This window comes from Abrus precatorius, unplaced genomic scaffold, assembly GCF_003935025.1.
Source record: "Abrus precatorius isolate BTA unplaced genomic scaffold, Abrus_2018 Scaffold7, whole genome shotgun sequence".
NCBI classification, from domain to species: Eukaryota; Viridiplantae; Streptophyta; class Magnoliopsida; order Fabales; family Fabaceae; genus Abrus; species Abrus precatorius.
In genome coordinates this window covers 31,814,031-31,839,957 of record NW_020874417.1, presented here as the reverse complement: position 1 = coordinate 31,839,957, position 25,927 = coordinate 31,814,031, and the positions used below count along the sequence as shown (strand labels likewise).

Sequence of the window (25,927 nt, the reverse complement as noted above, 5' to 3'; positions counted from 1 at the left end):
AACCCAACTTTCAAATATTATAAGTTAAAATATTAGATTTGTAGCCCACCCGTGAGATCTTTTATTCATCAATTAAATTGTATATGTATATACTTCCTCAACGTGATAGCTGTTCATCATGATAATGTTAGAAAAGACATTTTCCTTTTTAGTTATTTAGATGTTGCCAGGATATATTGAATCTACAAACTTTCCATCATCCCATGCTCTGGACTTGCAATCGTTGCTTTTCAATCCATGAAGGTGCCACCTAACATTGTAGTAGTTGTTGTCCACTTTTTCTTTCTTGTTTTCTTGTTACTTCTTGATATTAAAATATAAGAATTAGAGAACAAGAAATACAAATTGGATTCCACTTACCTGCTACTACTAACCTTGTTTTTATTATTATAATTTAACATTTACCTATCAAATATACTTTTTATTCTATGCTTCAAAATCATGTTTGTTAATTCAAAACTCTCTTTTTTAAATAAAGTCTTAAATTTAATTTTTATAAATAAAAAATAAGTGTTAAGAGAAATTTATCCGTATCCTCATTCAACTTGAACTTGAATTAGTCAGGATTGAAATAAATTTTAAATATTGGAGACTGTAAGAAAAAATTTTACTACTACACTATTAGTTATGCATAAATAAAATTTTCACTCAATTTATTTCTTTTAACTAAGTTATGACTTTTAATTCAGTTATCTATTCTCAAATATAATAATCGGATAGTTTTATTATCTATTTAATAATTTCTTTTATTTATCTTTATTTTTTTTATCATATCATATAACTAATTATATTTAGTTATAATTAGAAAAAAAGAACATAAAAAGAGTTCATATCCCCTGAAAAAAAATTATAGGGGTGTCTTTATTTTCTTTACTTCTAAGTATAGACACCCATTAAAAAAACATTTTCTTTCTCCAAATAATAATTCCATTGACACGAACCATCGTGTCTCTCTTAACATTTGTCTCTACTATTTAATATTTAAGATTCTTGGATATTTCATTTGTTTGAATAAACAATGAAGAATGAATAAAAAAATGGAGGGGAAATAAAGAAAAAAAGAAAAAAAGCGAGACATGATCTGATATAGTAGGGTCCAGGGCTCCATCATAGTGTTAAAGCATGAACCTGCTACAATTCATGGGACCCTTTCATTAAATAAAACCGATCAATGTGGACCCTTTTCAATTTTTTAATATTTATCTTATTGTGCTCGATCCTTCCATCGTAATCTTACATGCATCAATGCTCCAAGTGTATGTCAGACACCATCGTGTGTATTTATTAGAAAAATGATAAAATGCACTTACTATTCTTATCAATATAGCAATATTTGTAAAGAATTATTATAACTATGTAGCGTAAAATTGTCTCTAAGATTAATGTGGGATAAACAAAATACGAATCTTTTAAATACATAATTAAGTATTTAAATAGTTATAAATTTATATTTATCTTAACGCTAGTAATAATTATTTTTGCGTTAAATTTGTAGTTATAGATTTTAGAAAACACACTAAAGTGCCCACTTCAATGTTACATCTTTGTATGTCAAATCGGTAAAAGACCCGACCAACCCTAAAATTACGTAACTATGGGCAACAACAACAAACTGTTGTAAAAAATTACACTTGCAATTATGAGTTTGCCTGTGGAAAAGGATTGACAGTGAATAGAAAAAGGTAGATTTTCTCAAGTTTAGTATAAGGGGGGAAACACTCAAGAGAGGGAATATTGAGAATGGGTCCCATTTATTCATTTATTTATTCTGTTGATATTAAATAATTGAAATTTTATTTTTTATTTTTTATTTTTATTGGATAATAGAATATAATTATATTGGAGAAATAAAAGTACATTCTTCACTAAATATAATTAATAATTTTATAATAAGAATTATATACTTTTCCTTCAACATGACTATATCTCATTATTTAATAAGAGAAGAGAACTAAATTGTTTTCCTCTTGTAATTGAGAAAAAATTGTAAATGACAACCTTACTTTCTTTCTTCCTAATTGAAGTGTGTGAAATAGAAAAGCAATAGAGATTTTTTGTTCATGGACGCTCTCTTGAATCTTATTTTATTTCTAATGTGAGAAACAGATAAAAGAAATAAGAATAGAGAGTGTTCTCCTACTAAGAGTTAAAAAAGATAGATAGTATTAAGAAGTAAATTAGAGGGGATGAGATGTTGTTCTTAATTACCTATCCCATCACCTCTTTTATTTTTGCTCTTTGTCAAGATTGTTGAGGGTAATTCATTTTTCTTAAAGCCAGTCATGATAAGGATTTGGGTTATGCATGGGATTTAATACTTTTTTCATTTTTGTAATATGAGATTTGGAACAATATATTTCATCACCTGTTTTGTTACATTTACATATCTCTTGTTTGATGAAAGACCGAAACTGATACTATAGAACTATTATTTGGGATGGTTGAGATTTTTGTTAATGTAAAGTTTATAACAAAATGTGATTTACTAAAATAGAGTTGTATTAATTTTTAATTTAATTTTGAAATACTTTCAGTTTAATTATTGAAATAAAATAAAATTAATTTTCGATTGTAAAATTAAATCATTCAATTTTTTCATTTCTCTGCAACAACTATTATCACCATTACTCCCTTGGTGATACCTTACGACCAGGTGTTACTAGTAACGATAATAATAATAATAATAATAATCTTTATTACTTTTATTTACATCACCAGTGGACTATCATTATTATGTCAGCCTTCATTACTGAATGAAAAAAAAAAGAGCAATATTTATACAATTTGAATTTAAAATTCATTATTAGATTTGATAAATTAAAATCATAAAATTTTAAATTGAAGAAAGCGTTAGCTAAATAAAACAAGATAGATCTAATAATAAAACAAATAAAAAGGAGAGACTCAATTCTAATAATTTGAACTTGACTTAGCCTATTTTTACTCTTAATAAATATAATAAAAATAAGAGGATGGTTATAATATCCTAATACATACGCTAGACTCAAATTTTATACAACTTTGTTTATTTTTCCTTTTAAAATTTAAACTGTGATAAATGTAATGGAAAAAAAAAAGTGTACAAGATAGATCTATAAGAAAACATAGGTTGAAATCATTAAGGGTTAAAACTTCAGTCACAAACATATGTTTACTTTTTTTAAAATTAAGATGAATAATTAAAAAAAATTATAAAAAATATTAAATAAAAATATGATAAAAATATTTTTAAATAAAAATACATTTTTTAAAATATTGAAAATTAACTTAAAAAACTGAAATTAATAAAATCATAAACTTTAAAATAAATCCTCAGCCAGGAGTTTCCAACTGGTTTAAATACCTTTTTAGAATTTGGTTTGCGGAAATTGTCAAAGTGGGATAAAGTATATTGAAAAGAAGAAGAAAAGAAAAAGCAAAGGAAAAGCACACCTAAATCTGGATCAGAGGAAAACGATTCTAGCAGATTGCAATCTATCACAGCGTCTAATTCACTATAATTCTAGAATTCCATTATACAGTGGAAAACTTTTGTAAAGAAATACCGTCTAAATATTTTAAATAGTTTTAGCAAATAATAACTCATTTTTAAAGTCACAATTTGTTCATAATTTATAATATGATAATGTCCTTAAGAAATAATTGGGGTTTGCGGGTCCCTAGGATTCTCATGCATGTATTGACAAATTATTTTTCGTCTCTAATTTTTGTAAAATGCAAGTAAAAGAAAATTCAAACACAGCTAAGACATTGTGCTAAAAATCTTGCAACTTTTGGAGTGAACATTTTTCAATGCTTTTTTAAACGCACTGAAGGAAACGTCCAAATAAATATGAACCCTTTGATCTGTTTTTTTCATTATTTACAGAAGAAAAGACATAAACAACATATAAATTCCAACACAAAACGAAAGTAAAGATGCTTTTGCAGTTTCTTAATGCAGTTAAAGCGACAAATAATAAAAATGATGACTGCCAGCTCAATATTTTACAGAAGTATAAGAAATCAAGAACTGATCAAATTATTGATAGCTTTATTAATTGAGTGGACATTTAAATCTCGACCAGTTTTGCTAAATTGTCAAGTTAAAATATATAATAAATGGTATTTTTATATATTTTAAAAAATATTTTGTATCAACTTATTAGTTGAATTTAAAGTTTTTATAAAATATTTTTATTAAATTTTATATAATTAAAAATTTAATTAATAGTTTATGTCTTTCTTTATTTTAAGGTATAATATGTTATTTAAAATATAAGTAATGAATATTATTAAATTAAATCTTTTGAAATAAATATTTAATTTGTGTAATATTGAGTCCACTTTTATGCCATGGATATGGGACCTATATTTTCTATAGACAGAATTCTTGCATTTATCATCCAATGGCTTATTTTTTTGGGTATATAAATTTTATTTCAGTTTAAAAGTAAGATAATAGTTAGAGAATTATAAAAAGTTGACTGTAAGAAACTCATATTCCCTACATATGAAAGTTGTCCTCGCCAATGTCTCATAATTCCCGTTGTCATAATCTTCTATACAGCTTGCGAGAATAATAGATTACAGTAGTTACATAAGAAGAGAAATATTACCAACTTGCATGCAATGAAAGAATAATAATGATGGGAAAATGGGTACAAAATATAGTGGGAGATGGGGTCTGCTTAATCCAAGAGCCATGTGGTAGAAAGAATATGAAAAAAACGAACAAAACAAAAATAAAGCTCAAATTTCAGCCAAATTGAACTTCGTTGAATTCTAAATTGATGTATATTAAACGATTCTTGCCATTCTTGATGACTAAACCTTTTAGGAGGTCCACCAAATTGTTCTCTCATTTAGAGTTATTTATACATTGAACTGTAATTGGAAAGGTTCCTACAAATGTAAGTAAAATGAATGAATCATACATTTAATGATTTTTCTGTCAAGTTCTCTAATCAGTAATCAATGTTGCTCATCCTAACTCAGATCGTACAAGGCTCTTGTTAATTCACCAAACGCTTGGACCAGTGGTCACGGGACCTTTAAATTGTTGAATGTCTCACCTTCACTTTACCCACAGTTGACGAGTAATTCGAGAGGAGAATATCATAAATGGAGAGAAACGTGTCGTGCTTTGTCACTGTAATATGACTCGTTGGAACAACAGTGTGCGGCAACATTTTATAGAGATTTTGAATGGCTTAGGTGACGTGTTTGAATCCACGTGCCATTGAGATTTTTGCAGTTTTGCATATACGATAGTAATTAAACGCTTTTAACATAATAATCAAACCCGTTAACCAAATTTTGGTTGAACTACTGATCTATAAGACAACTAGTTTAGTTGGAAGCGTCAAATTAAAAAAAAATTAGACATTAAAAATATATTACACCTCTTTTATATCAATGTTAATTACTGGATAATTTAAAAAAAACATTTAAATTTTTAAAAATAAAAAAAATAAATCATGTATAAATTAAATCACAAAAATTAAAAGTATAATTGAGCCCAAATTATAAAAAGATGAATCATTCGAATGTTTGAAATGAAAGTGGACAAAACGTACCTGGACGGCGCGCCGGCGATAATTCATCCCATGGAAATATGGAATAAAGCACCCATAAAAGTAAAATGAATTTGGACGTGTTTTTGGTACCCATTCCATATTAGTTATCAGTCATATACAGCTTCGCCGACAGTACACGTCTGTTAATAATTTTTCAATATTCTACACATCTATTGAAAATGTTATTCATAACCTATTAAGTTAAAATTTTAGTTTTGACATAAATGTTTAGAGTCATACCTAAGATTTAATTTACGAGCCATGATTGCTTTTTTTCCTAGCAAATTACTTTTTCTGTCAAAAAATAATTAAGTTATTATATGACGTTGGAAATTTGGAATAGAACATTCTGATTAAAAGTTAAATGGACATTAAGACTACTGATTAAAAGTCCAAATTCTTGATTGATGGATCGTGAGAACCCTGATCTGTGGTGCAGGTTCTTACATGGGTAACAAGGAGGAGTAGGAGCAGGAGCATAGAGGCTTGTAGGCAAAACACATTGGACTGAACATTGATTGTCAATTGGATTAAGTCACAGGTGAAATCAGACTAGCAAGTTGCTGTTCAACTGCCTTCTGACAATAAATAAATAAATAAAGAGATTAGATTGCCTTAAAAAAAGGTAAAAGGAATGAGCATTGCACATCCACTGCTCTAGCTACCAGACGCCATGCAACGAACACCCTGAATCTTCAAGGTGTTTCATATGAGCCAGTGTGGAAAACATGCAAGACCCCTTGCCAGTAATGAAGTTCTCTGGTCACAACTGTACAGACATTTAATACACACACAAAATCAATGAGTTATAGCAATCGATGATAGCCGAGGTAAGTATGCTTCTAATAGCTAATCAAGAATGCGTACGACGATCGACGAATATCTCGTACCTTTTTCATTTTGCTACACCTTTTGTTCACAAGATAGAATTTCACTACGTGTATCACGCACCTCAAGCCATCATCAATGTTTTTTTTTAACAAGTCATCTTGTCACCAAAACAAATAAAATCAAAATTCAATACAAGTTAAACCATTTAGTTTCATTAACTGCATAATTGTTGGAGTGTTTAGAAGGAAAAAAATGTTAGCACACTCATTTTAATTTTCTTTATTGTTGGGTGAAATCTAAACGAGAAGTTAAGCTCACTATTAAATAAAATCTCACAAATATCATCAAACAATGTGTTAGAGTTAGTAGACCTCATATTAGGCTTGGTAATACTACTACTGTAATTAATATTAATATGAAAGGCAAACGCAAAGATAACACTTTGCATTGAGCTATGTTAGACACCAGGGCTGAGCTCATCGGTCCATGCCTGCCATTAATTTACAATACGGAACATTAATGCTCAAATACTTAACCCCAAAAAACCAAAGAAATATTAATGCTAAGCAGAATTACCCTCACTATACACTTCATTGATTTTACGTCGACTGATTCTTTTTTTCTTTTGGGTACCAAAATACATCAATAGCCGCGTGGAACGCATTCCTCTTATCAAAATAATTTCAGAGAAGTTTGACGTGCTTTTGCCTGGGATATATATTTTAAGTATTGTCAACTATAACATTAGTATGCCTCTTTACATTTTCTCACTTTGTATGGGTCAGCCTCTGTGAACTATTTCCCTCGGCGCAACAAGGGAACGTGAAAAACTCTACAGCTATTTGAATAGCCAAAGAGGGAGGGTATAAAAAGGGCAGGGGCAGATTCACCCAACCGTCTAAAATAACTCGTATATATTAGTTTGTGCTGAATATGTCAAGCACCACTAGCTTCTGAATCATTCTGCAATTTGCACATTTAAAACTATAGTCAGGCCAGCTAAATTAAATGTTTACCAATAACAAAAGATGAAACAATTAGGGCAAATTATATTTAAAACTAAAGCAAAATTGCAGCTGATTCCTCTTCCTTTTTTGGATCCTACACAAACTTTATCAATTGAATTAACACCATAACGTGTCTCTTCCCATTAACATAAACCACTACTAATTTGTTAACTACGGGAGGTCTGTGTATGGTTTAAAAAGGAGGGATATATATTGGGTGCAATATTGCTTAAGTTCAGGAAGTATGGATATAAATATAATTTACCTCTGTTTCTTGCAAAAGATTTTCAAGTTCAACAGTTATCTCATTAAAGGATGGACGGTTGCTTGGAATTGCTTCCCAACATCTTTGCATCAAATCCAATAGTTTAGGGTGCCCATGCTTTGGAAGTTCTGGTCGCAGTCCCTGCAAGTATGTACCACATAACAGCTGGGTAAGACACAAAGTGGACACTCCTAGTTGAACACTGCAACTTATACACACACCCAGTAGCATGAATATAGGTTCAATTTTAACTTCTACTGCACGTATGCTATCATAAGCATGCATTCACTGAGCTAGCATTATTATTTCTGTGATAAGAAAAAAAAAATAAAAAATCCTTCACTGAAGCTATATTTGTTGTTGACATATTGAAGCTAAAAAGTTTATAGTTCACTGTCCAATAGAAAAAATAAATTGAAATGCTTGCACAATTACAACTTGATGCTCGACACCTCTCATCTTTAACATTCTTTTATTGAATATAACCTATGGCTTCTATCATGTTCGCTTTATGACTGTCAAATTAATTCAGCATTTATCTCTTCCAAGTATAATACATTAGATATGATATAAGCAATTACCAAAAACTATTAGTGAGAAAAGCAGATTGTAAAGTAAGTCAAGTCACGTTAACTTAATGGCAAAACTTACTCATGCCATGGTATGCTCTGTTAACAGTCAATATAGTTATTTTCAAGAATAAAGTACCAAGAGGCATTTGCACAACCAGCATGAGGCATAAATACATCAACAATTATTGATTTACAAGTTACTTTGGTTGATAGGAAAAAGGAAAAAATAAAAAAAATTCTATTAGCGAACCCAGTTCAAGATTTACAAACAAATGGAGCAATAAGGTACAACATTCCAAAGAAGAGGTTTGTGCTGTGTATGGTGTTGTCAAGCAGATTTACACCAATAATTTATTGAGGTTTCAATTTTATGCATCAAACGATATGCTTGAACATTCAAATCTCATTAATAAATAAAGAGCAAACCTGTCTCACACCCAAGGCAGCTTGTAGTGGAGTCATGGTATCATATGGCACCTGAATACCAGAGATGAAAAAATATTGTTTTTACAAGGCTTGACATCTAAAATATCAGATAGTTCAAGGAATGGGAATGAAATATAATAAGAGAATACAGTACTATACATCCAATTTAGGCTATACCTTTGCAGTCATTAGTTCCCACAGTACAATGGAAAAACTGAATACATCTGCTTTCTGATCATAGGGCTGATGGTTTATAACCTTGTGGGAAAATCAAGTAACATTAAGATACTGAAAGAAAACTAGAACAAAACAAAAATATTACATGGTAATTGCATCTAGTGATAATGATAAATCTATAGAAAAGAAATATTGTGTTTTCATTTCTTCTGCTTATTTCCTTCCACTCTAGCTTAGGTTTAGGAAGAAAACAAGTGGAGAGAACGTAAAATGTCTATTATGACCATTAAGATTAAAGCTTAAATTATTGAAGATGACAAACAAACAAGCATCATATTTTCTCCTATTTGGCTAACTCAGAAACGGCTACGAATTTTTTCACATTACCCAGCTGACACTTTGTTATGAGTATCAACTTCTGAATTCTAATTAGCCTCAAATAGTTTGCAGGCGTATTGAGGACAATTTCATAACAGAATTATAACCATTTCTTTGCCGTAATGTGTGAACACCAAGGATATATATTTGTATATAATTATTATCAGATAGGATTGGATTTATGTTCTTACTTTGGTGCTGACCAAATGCCAAGGTTTCTTTGATTAAGGGAGTCTCATTGACATATTCTCAGAGAAATTAGAGAGCTCTTCTATATTAATATATGTTTCTTTTCCCAATGCTTCTTTTTCTAATTGTTGCTCAAAGATAATATATATATATATATATATATATATATATATATATATCCTTATTCTTTAGTACCCTTCTTTCCTCCTAATAAAATTTCCTCTTTTATCCAATAAAGTATAAACAAAAAGACATAAAAAAGTAAACAGAAATATAAGACAGGTAGGGTGGAGTTGGGGGAGGGAAGCTCAAGACCAAATACCAATATCCTACTTATGCAAAAAAGACGTTGATACAACATGGCAGAAAACATTTAATAGAAAGAAATCAGAAATCTGAGCACAAAAAACTTCAACGCTTTTTTTTAGGTTGTACCATTTTGGAAATATCACAGCACAAAATATGCATTCTCTTCATTAGATGTACAAATTTGTTTCTGAAGATAAATTATTGTAATACTAATAGAATCTGTCATGGTTTATGCTGAAACAGAAAATACAAATTAAATTTGCAGAGGCCAATATAAAAGTCTCTATAGAATCAGTTAATTCAAGTAGTCAGCAAAAAGAAACCTTTCATTGTTATTATAAATTATTAATAGCCCAGCACCCCTGGCTTTACAATATCTATTATTTAGCGACTAACATCAATATGAAAACATCAAAAAGCACGACAGTTTCTTTTTCCTTTTCAAATAACAAACCTCAGGTGCCATCCATCTATAAGTTCCAGTTTCTGCCGTCATCACTCCCCCCTGATTTAGGAACCGAGCAACTCCAAAATCTGCCACTTTAACAACCTAATTGGATAAGGGAAAAAAGATATTAATTACTTTTAAGAAATAGAATTTTACAAAAATACATATATGCAACTCCAAAACAAAATAAATGATATAGTCAATCACATATAGAAAATTTAAGACATTCAGCAGCAGCAGTTCACAAAAATAACAGGCTAGTCATTATCCATAAATATATTATGATATGAAAACAGAGTGCAATATTTCTGAAAGTTTTATATTTGCCACAAATTTCGTATTATGATTTCAAAAAATACTATTTGTCATGACCATTGGGTGAACCGTATGTCAACTAAACTCTTGTACTATAATTATAAAAATTTCATTATTTATTTTACTTCCCACAAATTATTTAGAAAAGCTGTGGGTAATTTGTCTCACAATTACAGAAACAATAAAGCACTGAAATAAATTTATTGGGTTAAAACTACACACAACCAAAGACAGTTGCATAGATCTGGTTCATTAAAGTTTCTGCATACAAGGTAACACCCATTTAAGCAGCGGTAATGTTGTATACTAGTATACAGTAGAAATTTGCAGTTTCAAACTTTCAATAAATTCTTACATTGTGTGTATCCATCAGCAAATTGGCAGTCTTCAGATCCCGGTGAATTATGTTGTTTCCATGTAGATACTCCATACCCTTGCAGACATCAACTGCAAATTTTAGTAATTGAGACAGCTCCAAGACATTATGATTTTTGTGCAAGTAATCATACAGACTTCCTCCAGGCATATACTCTGCACAAAAGAACAGAACTTCTAAAATATATTTTGAAAGATTAAATTGAAAGAAAAGACAAATTAATTATTAAACAATAATTGGGAAAGGAGACCAAGGTGCAGTTTTTCAAGGAATCAATTTATGAATCCCTAAGCTTAACATAAAGTTAGCTATTCAAAGCCAAATATATGCCTCGAAAAAAATTTGAACTAAAATATTCTTCCATATATTTGAACACACAAAAGGTCCAGAAGTAGTATCACATGTTGAAAAAACGAATACGACATATAACACCAACAATATAATGATGTATCATATGATATGAATAAAGACAGTGAAGCAAAACTCTCAAGCAGGGAAATAGAGAACGATGCTGCAGACTGCAGTCCCAGTTAATTTAACTATTTTTGTTTCACAGCCAATGTCATTAGGAGGAATTTAAAGCACAAATCATTGGTAGGTTGAGTTCACTAGAGTTGATGAACAATGTCCACAAGTGTACTAGTTCAGCATCAATACATAATGGACATTATACTTGCACTGACTCAGGTAAAGGGTAATATAATCCTACATTCACATCCAAACACTAAGGAGGATATTCTCCCCAAGGTATAATTGGCTAATGACATGAATTGGTGAAAATGGATCAAATTGTAATTGATTCAGACCATTTTTCTTGATATAATAAACCAGTTATACAGAAGAAGATTTCCTTAGTCCCAGGATCCACACTCCCACAATTACAACAAAGGAAGATACATTTGCATGACATCTAGAAATATTCTAAGTCCTGAAACATTGATTTGCACTATGAACAAGTCATATTGAAAATGTTGCAATGACCAATGTTTTGAGCTAATAAATCCCCTGAAAAGTGCAAAATGATGAGCATATTAGCACAAAGTTAAAGTGATCAGGAGAAAAAGCATACTACTCAACCAAAAGGCACTAGACATTTAAAACAGACAACAGTTAAACTTGCAAGGATCCTAATAATAAATCCTGCAAGATAACTTATTAACCCACAAGAGTAGGACTAATTGTATATCATGATCAAACAATTCATGTGTCAAAGGAAACTAGACCAACATTGACAGTATTGCAAATACAACTATAATAGACCCTAGATCACAAGCTTTGGACGCATTTGCCAGTGTCATCAATCAATGCAATCCATCAAACGTTAAATTGTAAAGTTTTTATCATGCAAGTGTGATGTATACAGTGTACCTGCATAACTTAATTATATTATTATAAAGGATGTTATAATATAAATGTTTAAAATTGAATAAATTTATTTCTTTAAAATAATAATCAATAATATGACTAGACTCTACCAGGAACAAATATTTATTTAATGAGAAAATATTGTTCAAAACTAAATTGTATCTTTTGACTAAAATGTGTATTAACCAATATTAAAAACTGAACAAAAATAGAAATTATTTGTAATTAAGAATTGTAAAGGAAAAAATAATCTGAAAAAAAAAGCATGTATAGAAATATTATAAAATACATTTAATAATAGTACATGGGGAAAAAAGCATTAATTACATTTTGAGAGATATGTGCCAAAGAAAAAAAAACAAGTGGGTGCAGCCTGATACATATCATGTATCTATAAATATTGCACTGTTGCACAAATCTTTGGCAGTCAAGTAAATCACACTATGCATTTATTGTGATATTTAACAATTTATATGGAGTGAACTCTTAATCTGCAATTTCAAACAATCTTGGCACAAATTAACACCACCATGGTGCAGAAAGTGCCATGTTCATTGACCTTGTGCAAAATCTTTTGATCTCAAGTAACACCATGAAATTTTCACAAAAAAGGTGAAAGAAAGGATTTTAATTGTAAAAGAATAAATTGCACTTCATTACTTGAGGTTTGTCAAAATGATAGAACTTAATAAAAAATTACACTTAACCCTATTATTTAATCTTTGACTAACTAGAATATTTCAATCCCCTGCTATTTCATATGAGTAACTATCCAATTCCATAACAGAAAGAGATGGGAGTAGAGCTTAAGAAAATTCATTATTACTAATAGTTAAATATTCATTACTAATTTGTAAAAAAAAAAAATATTATTTCCACTTACAAGACACATTAAAATTTTAAATATTTAATTAATTTTGAAAATCAATTTTTTGTCAAAATAATTTGAAGTAACATAATACTAAATATTATCATTAAGCAAACAAGAAAAAACAAAATGAATAACTTTTCAAGTTCCTCTTAGCTTTATGTTTTGACCAATACTGTATAATACTTCAACTCCAAAGATCCTTCCAAATCAAATGAACTACAAAGGACTTTACCCAAGTTAATAGGTATGTTCTTATTTTCTTATGTCATTTCATTGTTAATTAGTATTATGAATAGTTATAATAGACTTATTAGGATTAAAATTTATGTTAGTATTATAATAATAGGCTTGATCCAGTAAGTTTACATATGTATCCTTATAAATATAAAAGTCTCTACATATTGCAGAGCATCCAATTCCAGCATATTACTCTCTCTCTCTCTTTCTCTTAATTCAACATGGTATCAAGAGCCTCCTAAGGTTCTTCCTTCGTTGCCACCACTACTGCCGTCGCAAAAAAAAAAACAGCAACTTCAAAAAAGGCTGACCATGGCTGCTGTGAGGATGAAAGTTTCTTTCAATAACTAGAATATGCAGCAATTCGACGTTTACAGTTTGAGTGCGGCATTTCTTTCTAGCCATTGAGACGAAAGTTAGGCAGTTCAATCTTTGTTTGGGAATATACAATGTCTAAACGTGATAACCTGAATGTTAAGCTGGATGGAGATGGTACAAATTATATAAAGTGAAAGTATTTGGTTGAGATTAACTTGAATGGAATGAGAAAGTAAAACGGCACTTGTCAATTCTAAGGATGTTAACACATGGACGATACGTGACACATGTATAAAACCAATACAATTTTTGTGGGAAAAAATCTTTAAAATAACCAAAAAGAAAATTTTTAAAAATTATGACTATCAATGTCAAATTATTTGTCCAAGTCATTATAAATTCTTTATATTTCAGTTTACATAAAAAAATTTATCTTAACTACATAAAACATTTATCAATAAAGGATCGCTTATTGATTACATATTAAATAGGATAATATAAAGTGATATATCTGTAAAACCAAATGGATAGATCGATACCTGTTACTATGCACAAATGTGGGCAATTTGTACATGCACCAATAAAACGAACAACATTTTTATGATGCACCAGCCTGCATTCAGGGAATAGTAAGGCAAATGGACAGAACTTAAATGACTGAGTGAGAAATACATAAACTATACTAAATAATTTTTTAAAAGGTTAATATACAGGTACAACAAAATATAATTATTTTTATAAGTTGCTTGTATTTTATTAATATATTTTCTAGATTTCTTTATTTTTTAATATAGCTAATATTTATATCAGTTTGCTGTCATCATCATATTACAGTAGTCCTGAATCTTTTGAAAAATTTATTAAGAAAACATATAATCAAATTTAAAGAAAAACATTATATGCAAGTTATGATACTAATTCCTTAATTATCCAAATAAAAAATGTATATTGAAAAATTTTAAGATAATGCAATCAAATTTTGGTAGCAAGGCAGCCGTACACATTAAATATCCCTGCATTATAGAATGTATTTGATCTTTAAACATATGTCCTAAAGATATCTAATTAAACATTGCAAGACTAAAAAAAAGCAATGACAAGATAAACTAAGTAACGGAAGGGGGAATCCTAGTGTAGAAAATATCAATTAAGAATAAGCAGTTCTATGAATGTTACAACTGATGTCAATTGTCAGAAGTTTCTAGTAGAGTGACATCCAAATCCTTGAAGGGTTAACCAAGTGATCAATTGTAACGATGCAGCCAACTAAGCAGTTAATTGAGATTGATAGTTTTGTAGCATGCTACACCACTTCTTAAGACTTGGAACTCAAGTTGATATTTCAATCAATCCTTTACCAATTAAATATTATTCCTCTAGAAAATGAGAAATAATCAAGCTTAAAACAAATTATATTGTGGTTCACACAAGAACAAATGTTTGATAATAATCATAAGAAAGATTAATCAGAAAAAACATATTATGCACCATGCAGTTTAATCTTACACAATGAGTAGCAAAATACCAACCTCAGAATTGCCACTTCTTGAGTAAACTCGTCTTCTAAGGCCTCATTCAGTTGGTCAGATCTCAGAACCTTTACAGCAACATCTTCACCAAGGTAAACTCCACGATACCTTAGAATGGATCATATAGCCATCCAAAATAAGATAGATAAATATTTATGACATAGAGAAGAGAGAGAAAAAAGTTATAATGAAAAACAGAATTAATGGTAAAACAAAACAACTCACAAATCTCCACAGGATCCAGATGCTATTTTTTCTCCTAACTTTAGCAACTTCCTGTCTATTTCCCAATCTCCTGATTTTCCTTCTGCTGCTAAGACTTTCTCCACAGCTGAATGAGAATTTGAAGATCGAGACCATGAACCCTAGAGTAAGGAAGGATATTGATTACAACCTTATAGGTCTTGATTATAAAGTTAGCATAAAGAGCAACAAACTAAGAGTTTACTGAATCCCAAAAATTTGAGGTAAAATGCAAATTAATATTGATTACAACCTTATACTATCTGGGACACTGGTACTCAATAAATTAATATTAACAATGTATTACAAAGTCATAGGTGGCCTGACAAGGTTCCTTACTCCTAACATTTATGTTAAGTGTTTTGGCAGATTGGACGACATATTTTTAACAGAGGTGGCTTGGCAGCTTTGGAATAGACATTTCAGCATTTTTTTATCAGCAGTGAGTTTATCCAGCTTCTTTTGATCATTTTTAAATTATTCAAAAAGGGCTTTGGCAGCAGAAAGGAGTGTAAGATCTTTTTGCAATGGTGGAGGTTTTGCAGGTTTATGTTGTACACGGTGGAAGCAAAACACGAGGGTATTAATAAGATATTTCTGGCTACCTGAAATTTTGGCAATGGAGTACTAAATTTTGGTGTCCCTGGGGGTATCAACTATAGATAATATTTTTCAAGGAGCAGTTGGGGCAGGGTGTGTTCTCCAGTGGATGTGCAGATGGTCAGTTGCTTTCTCTAAATCAATTGTTCTTGACCTTTATAAGGTTGCTGGCCAGGGAAATTGCAAAACTAAAATTTAACAGCTTAGCAGGATATATGTGAAGTGTTAGTTATCAGTGGTCTATTGCTCCATTTCCAGTTTTCCTCCCCTAGAGCCCATCATCATTAACCATGTTCAAGGAAATTAGAGTTATTACAATTTTTCTTAAGTACATTCCGAGAAATACAAGACAGTGAACATCAATAATCAATCATTTATTCTTCAAAGATACATTTCCAACATTTCACAAAACCAACTTATAAATCTGTATATACAAAGTCAAGGAGACACAATGCACCTCACTTCTTGCTACAGCTTTTTCCATAGCATCATACAAACCATCTGTTTCCTGAGCACAAGATTGCAAAGTCAGCGACATTTGGACTCAGCACAGATCCCTGTCATGAGAGAAATATAATAACAATGCTCCTTAATAACCTACAAGCTTGACTACTGATATACACCTTTTTTTGTCTGAATTTAAGACACTGATAAGAAAATATTATTTATAAATAATTATGATGCGGGTGCAATATTTGTGGGCATAGATAATCGTCTTCGCACCTGATCTGTCATCATAGCTCAGACAATGGTAGTAGAGTTCAACCACCGAGTACAAAATTGTATAATCAATGAAAGAGTTATAAAGTGTTTGCAGCAACACAAATGCCGCAGTAAAATTAACACCAATGTTCAATGAGAGGTTTCAAAGATACAACTTTCCAGAGGTATTCAGAGGAAAGAAAATGGCATCAAATTCATCATAAGCAGCACTTTACCTCTACTGGCCATCCATCCACCACAAACACATCAAGGGAATAGCCATCAGTTGTGGAGAAAACATGTGCTTCACGGATGTTAAGTCCAATATCAGACAGCAAAGCAGACAGCTAAAAGAAAATAATATCCGTCACAAGAAATCATGCTATCCACAATTATATTCTAAGGTACTAACACACTAGAACCTCCACTTGATTATGTCAACTGAACGAAGCTATGTTTACAGTTGATAGAAAGGAAAGGACTGATTTCCACCCTCAAGCTTCCATGTAAAACCCACTCTAGTTTTTCAGATTACAACCTTGAGCTCTTTTCTACTCAATGTTTTTGGATTATGCAAGAATACAGGAACATTCAATTATACAAATCACTTGTCAGTATCAAGAGAATAATGATACACAGCAGAACTGTGCGATAAAAAATTGGTATCCAATATCCCACATAAACTTTTAACTTTCATATAGCTTCTATTGGCTCCATTTTATTTTCATATGAGTCATATGACAAGTTGACAACATACTCCGAAACTTTTTAATAGACCTCTAGTTATCAAATACCTTAATTTTGAGGAAAGTTTATGTTTCATTCCACAAATAGGTTAAATCAATAGACCTATGGAAAATAAACCTCCATATTTTGAGCACTGTAGATAAAAACTTAGCTCATTATCTTTTGGAGCTTCAAACTTCTCAATTAATTTAGAAAACATGTAAACTAAATAATAAAGAACACATAAGACAAAATTTTCAAACATACCTGGCTTAACAGCTTTGGCTTGTCAACAGTGGAAAATATTATTTCATGAACTGGGACACTTGAATGTTCATGCCTGCGTTATACATTGTAATGTTTAACTCATTCACCACAAGCAAAGATATCTAACTATTCAGATAATTTGCCATGCAAGTAATACTTCCTTTTCAAGTATGGTAAAACATGTATCAATAAAGACTCAAGATCAAAAGGTCCAATTCCTCAGACAACATAGAAGAAATGTTAAATTCTATCAGTCATAATAATGAATATATCCCAGAGCTGAAACTCTTAAATCACATAAAAATACAACTCTTTTCTTTACTTAAGATACATGGATGGAAATGAGAAAATGTTCTAGCCACATCATTAAGAAAATATGCTTTTTGCTACAACTGCAATATACAATGCATCCAACATGCCTTTCTTCTTCAACTTGTAGTTTCCAATTCTAATAGATTTTATTTAGTATAGTATATACATTAGTTCCATAGATTTTGGCAATAGGTACAGTGCTACTTTCCTGCTCTCCAAAGAGGGGAAAAAAATGCATCCGTGGGTGCCAGTTAAGATGGAAGCTGTTATATAGCTATTTCAAAAATCAAAAGAAAAAGTAAGAAACAGCATTATAATTTTATTCAGGTGGTACCTCTGGAAAAACCCGTCATTGAGAAATTTTTCCTCTGTCTCCTTGGAGTTCTTTCTAACATCCAAATTTAGGTCCTCGAGCTTCGAGCAAGGCTCAAACTCATTTGCAAGATCCCTTGTCATACTGATAGGAATTATTAAATCATAGATTACAAAAGAGATAGAATTGATATTTAAGCAACAATTACAGGAAACCTTCCCCTAAAATGCATGTGCATATGTATGATATACTTCACAGTTCACTGGTTTGCATACCTCTTATCTGATGATACAGCTCCCCCATTTGTTGCGTGAGAAAATGACCCAGGGCTAGAATGAGTACTTAAAATTTGTTGATCTTCACCATCAGGTCGAGTAGAAATATTCTGCCCAGTAAATTGAAAGGAAAGAAAATTTGGTACACAGATGAAAAAAGAAAGAAATATGACAGCCTCATTACTTAAATGAAAGAAATCAGGTAAGTGTAAAGAGAACTACTATCAAAATTGAAAAACATAATTCATTTAAGAAGAGGTCAAAAATAAATGTTTTAGAGAGAAACTTGGGGTAGCACCTATTAAGAAAGCCAATAAAGGTCCCATCAAGAATAATTTATTAGATGGAAGTCAGCCTATTATTAAACCTGTGTAGAGGAAGACCAAGGACGGGAAAATCAACAGATGGAAAATACTAACAATATGCGTTTGAGTGTTCAACCGTGAGTGTGTGTGCAAGTTAGGAGAGAGCAGGAAGTAAAACTTTTGCAGAGAATTCTCATAACAAAGAAGCAAAGACACTTAAACAAGTAATCTAATATAGTTTACCTGTTGGATAGGCATCTAATATTCTTTATATATATTTAAAAAAAATCTAAATACCAAAATCAATAGCATATATGTTCTTCTTCAGTGCTACCATCAGCAACAAACACAGTAACTTTAAGTATACACATATATCCCCCAAAAGATTAAATTCATTGGCTGTATGCACATATTAAGATGCCATCATAACAGCATATTTACTTACAGGATTCATCATAGTTTTATTTTACGATAATAATAGAGCAACCTGCTTCTGTATTTTGTACTATCTTGTTACTTCAAGGCTAGGTTACATAATTATATAAAGATACTTTCTTAATTTTGGGATTCATTCATAATTATGTCTTCAGGTTATATAATAATTATTGATACAGCCACCAACATAGATCTAACGCTTAGCAAAACCAATCCCTCCATGCATGTACCCATGGGCAATGCCATATAACACACTCTAATCATCTCTTTTTTTTTTTTGGGTGGGGGTATTAACAGAACCAGTGTGACTTCTAGTTAACCATGTTTTCCTTCACAAGTTTAGGAAAGATGAAACACGGACACAAAATTCCCAAAAAAAATAATAAGACAAAACATTATTTAAAAAATAAACACAAAAATATGGAACCGAGGAAACTGTTTGAAGAAAGATCCAGTTCAATCAATCATAAACGAATCTAACCTAGTTCAAGATAGCAACATAAACGAATTACATGAAGTTAACCACAGCCAAATAAACAATTACTCTCTATATTAGGAATGAAGGTTAAGAGTGATACCTCCATGAAGCGAATATGGTAAACAGGGCGTTTGTCTGGATCTCTTGCCAAAGCAAGAAGAGTCTGATGCAAAAGAACATCTTCAGCTCTATCGATATTAACATCGAGTCCATAACTGAAACAACAGCAACAGATTCCACACTTTGTTTAATGACTTCATTTGCATACTCCTCAAAATCTGCTACCAACTCAAATCTTAGCCTAGAAATCGAAATCCACAGCACGCATCCAAATACAATAATCCAAAAAATAGAATAAAAATTGAAGCGAGAGAGAGAGAGAGAGAAGCAGCGTCGGAATTGATGAACCTTGGAGGCAAGCGATTGAAGTGAGCTTCCAAGTGTTCGCGAAATTCGGGATTCGAAACGGCTTGGTCGTGACCGGTTTCAACCAAGCGATTGTAAACGTCGTTCCTCACGTCGTAGTTGCTGTAACCGCTGAAGGTGCGTGGAGGCGAGGAGCTCTCTCCTACGCCTTCGACCAAATCCATTGCCGCACCGTTCGTTCTTTGCTTCAAGGTCGCATGGCGGGGATGGGATGGGATTGCGTGCAGAGAGAGAGAGGGAGGTCCTTAGAGTTGACTGTTGTAAGAATCTGAGTGGAAAAGGAAGGGAAAGGTTTCGTTATTTCAACGGAAGATTGAGGGCAATTTCGTCCACCGTCAGGTTGCCCCTCAGTTCAGACCCGAGAGCGAGATTTTAGGAAAGCTAAACCGAACAGGAGAGAAAGAGATGGTAGTTACGGATGTCGCTCCTCTTATGGCATTTAACTGTTTATGGATAATTTTTTAGGTTTCTTTTCTTATTACTATCATTATTAAAAATATTAATTTTAATTTTCAAAATTAAGTTTAAGTAATTAGATTTGTTTAAAAATGTTTTTTAAAATGAATATTTATGATAACACGTTAAGAATATATATATATACATATATATATATATATAATAAATTTATATTAAAATCACAGCATATCATAAAATTAAATACATTAACGATAATATATCTTATAAATGTTAATAAAGTTTGACTCTTTATTATTTTTTAATTATGTGCTCAGTTCACGTTAATTATTTTTTATCTCGACGTTCACGTTAAAATTCAGAAAAACGAAAGCCAATTCTCAAACCAGAAAACAAAAGCCCAAATTGGCCCCGAAAACACTAAACGTAGACTTTGCAGGCCAACCCAACAAACGAGCATTCACCTCATTTTCGTATGAGACCACAGCCACTAAGCCCAAATGCCTAAAGCTGACCCATTTTTAGAAGAAGCCATTGCCATTGCTTGTTTTGGTAACTCGTGGGTTGCGATTCGAGATTGTGCGTCGGGGTGGGTCCGAGATATTCGTAAGGGAACCAAAACAAGAAAGCACCAAACCCAAGATTCATAGTTCTTTAACAATAAGAAAACATTACATTTAAATAAAGTTTATATTCTTGACCCGAAAAAATGAAAGTTTATACACTCATCCACGAATAGCTCGCGTTAAAATAGTATATATATGGAAAAAAATTCATATGTAAGTATATAAAAACTCTTACATCTAATTTAAATTTTTTATTTAATTTATATATATATAAAGTAATAAATTATAAATATTAGATGTAAGTTAAATAAAAAATTTAAATTAAATATAAGATTTTAAATGAATGAAAAGATCTTATCTCATATACATATATATTCTTTTTGACATACAAATTAGGAACAATTATGAAAAAGAGTTATTAATGACATTGATCTTTAATACAAACCCTTAATAAAAGTAGTTTTTGGTTATGATAGTCTTACTTGGTAGGATGTTGCAATTTCTTACATAAATGAATAAAATTTTTTACATAATTTTATGTTTAATATTAGATAAATTTTATAATATCCTTAAAAAAATTTAAGATATTATAAAAAAAATTTCAACCAATAATATTTAGAAACGTATCTAAATGTAATAAATTTATTTAATAATAAATAAATTTTTTTATTAATTAGTCCCTCGTTTACTTCTAAGATGTGACATTCTTGCCTCAGTGGGTGTTGGTGGAATAGATCTCTAAGCTCATTTCGTCTCTCACTATATCCTTTCAAGCTTTATAGATTGTCCATTAACGATCCAATTTAGTATACCTATCAATCGGCATCATTCATCTTAAGTCTCCCCAAGCCCCTAAGTTGAATTCCAGGCATCATGGAGGTATGGTCTAGGTTTTACTACCTTTCTGGTATTCTATAATTCTTTCTTATCTTTTGACGGTGATAAATCTTACAAGTTGCATACGGTCTATTTCCTTCAAGAAGCTGAGTTGGCATAGAGTCAATGTAGGAGATTCGTGAACAAGTCAACCCCATTCCAAGCAGTAACAGCTTATTGCGACAGAGAGAGCTTCCAACAAAAAAAAGGAAAGCTCAATCCTATTTCGTGCTTTATAAGAAAGAACGTCATCAGTCCCAAAGCATATTGGATGCTCTCTTCTGATGCAATTCCTTTTACTAGTGTTGCCCCTTTGATTCGGAGAAAAGGTAACTAGCTAGATTAGTTAAATAGCAACGCATTCAATAGGAGCATTCGATGCCTATCTCTTTCCTCTTATTCTAAAATTGACTCTTCGTGGCCTTCCCTTGCCTTTGTACATCTATAACTGCTCTAAGCCTTAACTGGCTATTCAAAAGCCAGACTAATTAGTTTTGATAATTAGTTATAATCTCTTGATCTGTAAAGGCATATGCTACTACATGGATCGCTATTATTTAATTTTTAGTAAATAATATAATTTTAAAAAAATTATAGATAATAATATATATTTTTTGTACCTTGTACGTATAAAAAAAAAATTTAGAATAGCATGGGACACCTATAAGGTGAATTCTACTTTGACAGTGCACCTAGCAATACATTGAAAGAAAGAACGGCGAGAGATGCCACCTGTGGATATGTACCCAAATCAACATCACTTTTCACGGGCACCAAATATTATATTTTAGTAAAAGCCCATTGAAAGTATAACCATTTCTGGCCATAAGTTATTGGGATGCCCAAGTCTTGGTGGTGTTGTAATAACCAGTTTAGGACACATCAATGCCTTGTCTAGAGATATTGAATACATTGCTTCAAAAGATCACAATCACATTTAGTGGTGGCAGGCATGCTCTAATCTTCCTCTGGTATGCTCTCCAAGAAAGAGGTTTAATAGGACTCAAGAAACAAGAAGATAGGTGTATCCTAAATGCACGACACTTCCTAGATCAAATGCGCAAAGGTAACATTGGTGCAGCGTTTAATGAATTTAGTAGTAACTGTCTTAGAAAGGCCTTCGGATGATGAGTTTACACGCAGGTGGAATTTGGCGCGGGTGGCTGTGATACAGCATATCACTCTTGATGTTATAGATTACTTTGTTGTTGACTTTACCTTAAAAATACTCATTTGGTTCCGAGATGCACCGAGAAAACCTCCATGCATTGCAACGACATTGGTGTTGAAAATTGCATAATGCACACTCATGGGGGTCTTTGAAAAATATTTATGTAGTTGTTGCTTTCACTTTAAAAAATAAAAAATAAAAAATAAAATATATATATATATATATATACTGTTTTATAATTTTGTTAACATAGATTGACATTAAACATGTAAAAATAATATTTTTTTTTACTAAAAAATATACATTACATTAAAATATAAATGTATAATAAATATTTTTTTAATCAATGAAAAGTTAATAGTTTTATATGCTTAAAGCTAGTCTTAAGAACTTATATTAACAAAATTGATTATTTTATAATGTTAAATCGATGTTAATATTTGTTTTACTTATGTCTTGGAAAAAAGTAACAGTGTATAAAATAACAAAATGAAAAAAATAGAGATAAGATTAAACTACAAATTTCACTAATCTTAACAAAAACAAGGGGGTGATTTTTTAAAAATTTTCATCATTGTAAGTTTTTTATTAAATTTAGAGAAAAAAAAATCATGTTTACACACAAACTTTATTGCATTATCTTTTGTAACAAACAAAAAATACATTAATTCAGCTTTTATGATAAAAGAAAGAATGAAACAAATTCAAATTTAAATTCCTTTCACTTTATTTTTACCATATTAAGGTGGATATGAAAGTAATATAATAATTTTTGGGTGTGAAAAAAAAAAACCATAAATGTATTTTAAAAATGTGACTCTCTACCACGAGTTGATCTTATCTTTGTCTTCATGTATCAAATTATTAAGTTCTCAACAATAACATTAACATTAAATGTACTTGAAACACACACTTTTATTTTAACAAATTTGGTCTTTTCAAATTTCAATTTTTTTTAACAATAAATATTAAGTTGGCTCTTGTATTGAATAAAGATCAAATTTTGGTCTAAAAAATGAGTCTTTTTTTGCTCCTCCGTCTGGAACAACTTCAAAGCTAACTTGATGATTAATTATGTTTGTAAAATATAAAGTAAGAATGTATAATTTTATTCTTATTACATTCGTATTCAAATAGTTCCTTGAGATTAAGACTAATCCTTGACCTAGCTACACTTTTCTGGTAAAAAAGTCTGGACCTACTGCTTCTCCTACTTTTTTGTTTTGTCTTTAAAACTCTAGACCTGATAAGTAAGATAATATTTGTGTCACAAACAGCCTCTCTGCTAAACAAAACCATTAAAACCAAGATAGCCCAATTTCTATAAGAAAGAGCCCAAAAACCCAAAACAACCGATCTGATCTTATTTAATGGGTACCCAACAAATACAAAAGGTATCAGGAGCAAAAAACGTAATTCTGACCCACAAAAAAATATTATGTGTGCTTGGTTATATTCTGAATGAGCATAATTGTAAAATTCTTGTGATTTATCATCTTTCAATTTGTAAATGTCCTTAAATTTTTTGATTAATGATCATTAAACCACTTAAGACTTTGTTTGGGAGTTTAGAGGGGAAGAAAGAAGAGGAATTTGAAGAGAGAAGGAGGAAAAAGAGAGAGGGGGAAGGAGGTTAAACCCTTTCTTTATTTAGATGTTTAATATTGAGAGATGAGGGTGATGAATGATTTAATTATATAAATGATATTATATTTTATATATTTTATTTATATTTTTTATTTTTACAAAAAACAAATATTTTTCTTTCTCTAAAAATTAATAATTTAAAAATTAATATTTTTAAAATTATTTTTTTTATAAATATTTTTAAAAAACATCACTTGAAAAATTAACATTTTTTTTTAAAAAGTTAGAATCCTATTCATGAAAGAATGGGAGAGAGAAAACCTTCAAGATGGGGGAACTCAAAAAACAAGGGTTAATAGAGTTTTGAAGGGCTTAGAAAAACTCTCTAAAATCTTCTTTTCCTAATTAAGTAACTTCTAAACAATGATTAATCTCTCCTAACCTTTCTCTTTCCCTCATCTCCTCTCCTAAACACAACTTCCAAACATAACTTAAAAGAAAAGGAAAAGAAAACTTTTGTTTTCCATCTTCTATTTTACGACTCATGCAAATGCAAAGGAGGTGAGAAATAGAGAAGATGGAGTTCTAGTTGTGAACCTTGCGATGATGGTGGTTGGGTCAGTGTGGCTGCTCCATATGGAGGACACGATTGGATGTGGAGATATTGAAGGGAAGGTTGGGATAAAAATGGTGAAAGAGGAATAAAGCCAGAGTTTTTTTTTTGGCACATAAAATTTTGAAAGAGAAATGATATTCCATTTCATGGTAACGAAAACTCTCATATTCAAACAATACTTGTAACTTATATTTATCTATCTCAAAAAGGTGATTAAGGATGTTGCTTCATTTAAATAAATAAAAAATGTTAACAGTGACCTTTTTAATATTTTTTAAAAAACACGTTAAGTGAGGATAGATTAATGACATCAAATGTTACACTTAATAATCAGAATATTTTATTTCCAATTTTTAACCATTTTAAATTCCTTTCTCTAATTTATATAGATTGCAAACAATACAGGGTGGGGCTATCGGAATTTCAATTAGCCCATTCACAGTT

General features: G+C 30.7%; 1 protein-coding gene and 1 pseudogene across 3 annotated transcripts; one reads left to right on the top strand and one right to left on the bottom strand.

The window, feature by feature from the left end:
• Positions 1-6,694: 6,694 nt before the first annotated feature.
• LOC113870849 (serine/threonine-protein kinase STY46-like) lies at positions 6,695-20,667 on the bottom strand. 3 transcript variants are annotated; one of them, XR_003505700.1, is made up of 17 exons: positions 20,236-20,667; positions 19,928-20,042; positions 18,610-18,719; positions 18,356-18,478; positions 17,710-17,782; positions 16,953-17,063; positions 16,472-16,522; positions 15,397-15,536; positions 15,172-15,279; positions 14,182-14,255; positions 10,831-11,006; positions 10,167-10,262; positions 8,837-8,917; positions 8,660-8,710; positions 7,662-7,802; positions 6,966-7,352; positions 6,695-6,879 (listed from the first exon to the last, which is right to left on the bottom strand). XR_003505700.1 is itself a non-coding variant. In XM_027507358.1 (16 exons), the coding sequence occupies exons 1-16, from the start codon at positions 20,415-20,417 to the stop codon at positions 7,326-7,328; spliced, it is 1,659 nt and encodes a 552-aa protein (XP_027363159.1). In that variant the 5' UTR covers positions 20,418-20,667; the 3' UTR covers positions 6,753-7,325. The 3 variants fall into 3 exon arrangements, 2 of the variants coding, with proteins under 2 accessions (XP_027363159.1, XP_027363160.1); XM_027507358.1 differs by having other exon boundaries at positions 6,753-7,352; XM_027507359.1 differs by having other exon boundaries at positions 6,768-7,352; positions 18,356-18,469; positions 20,236-20,660.
• Positions 20,668-22,106: 1,439 nt separating this feature from the next.
• On the top strand, positions 22,107-23,409 carry LOC113871795 (annotated as a pseudogene).
• Positions 23,410-25,927: the final 2,518 nt, after the last annotated feature.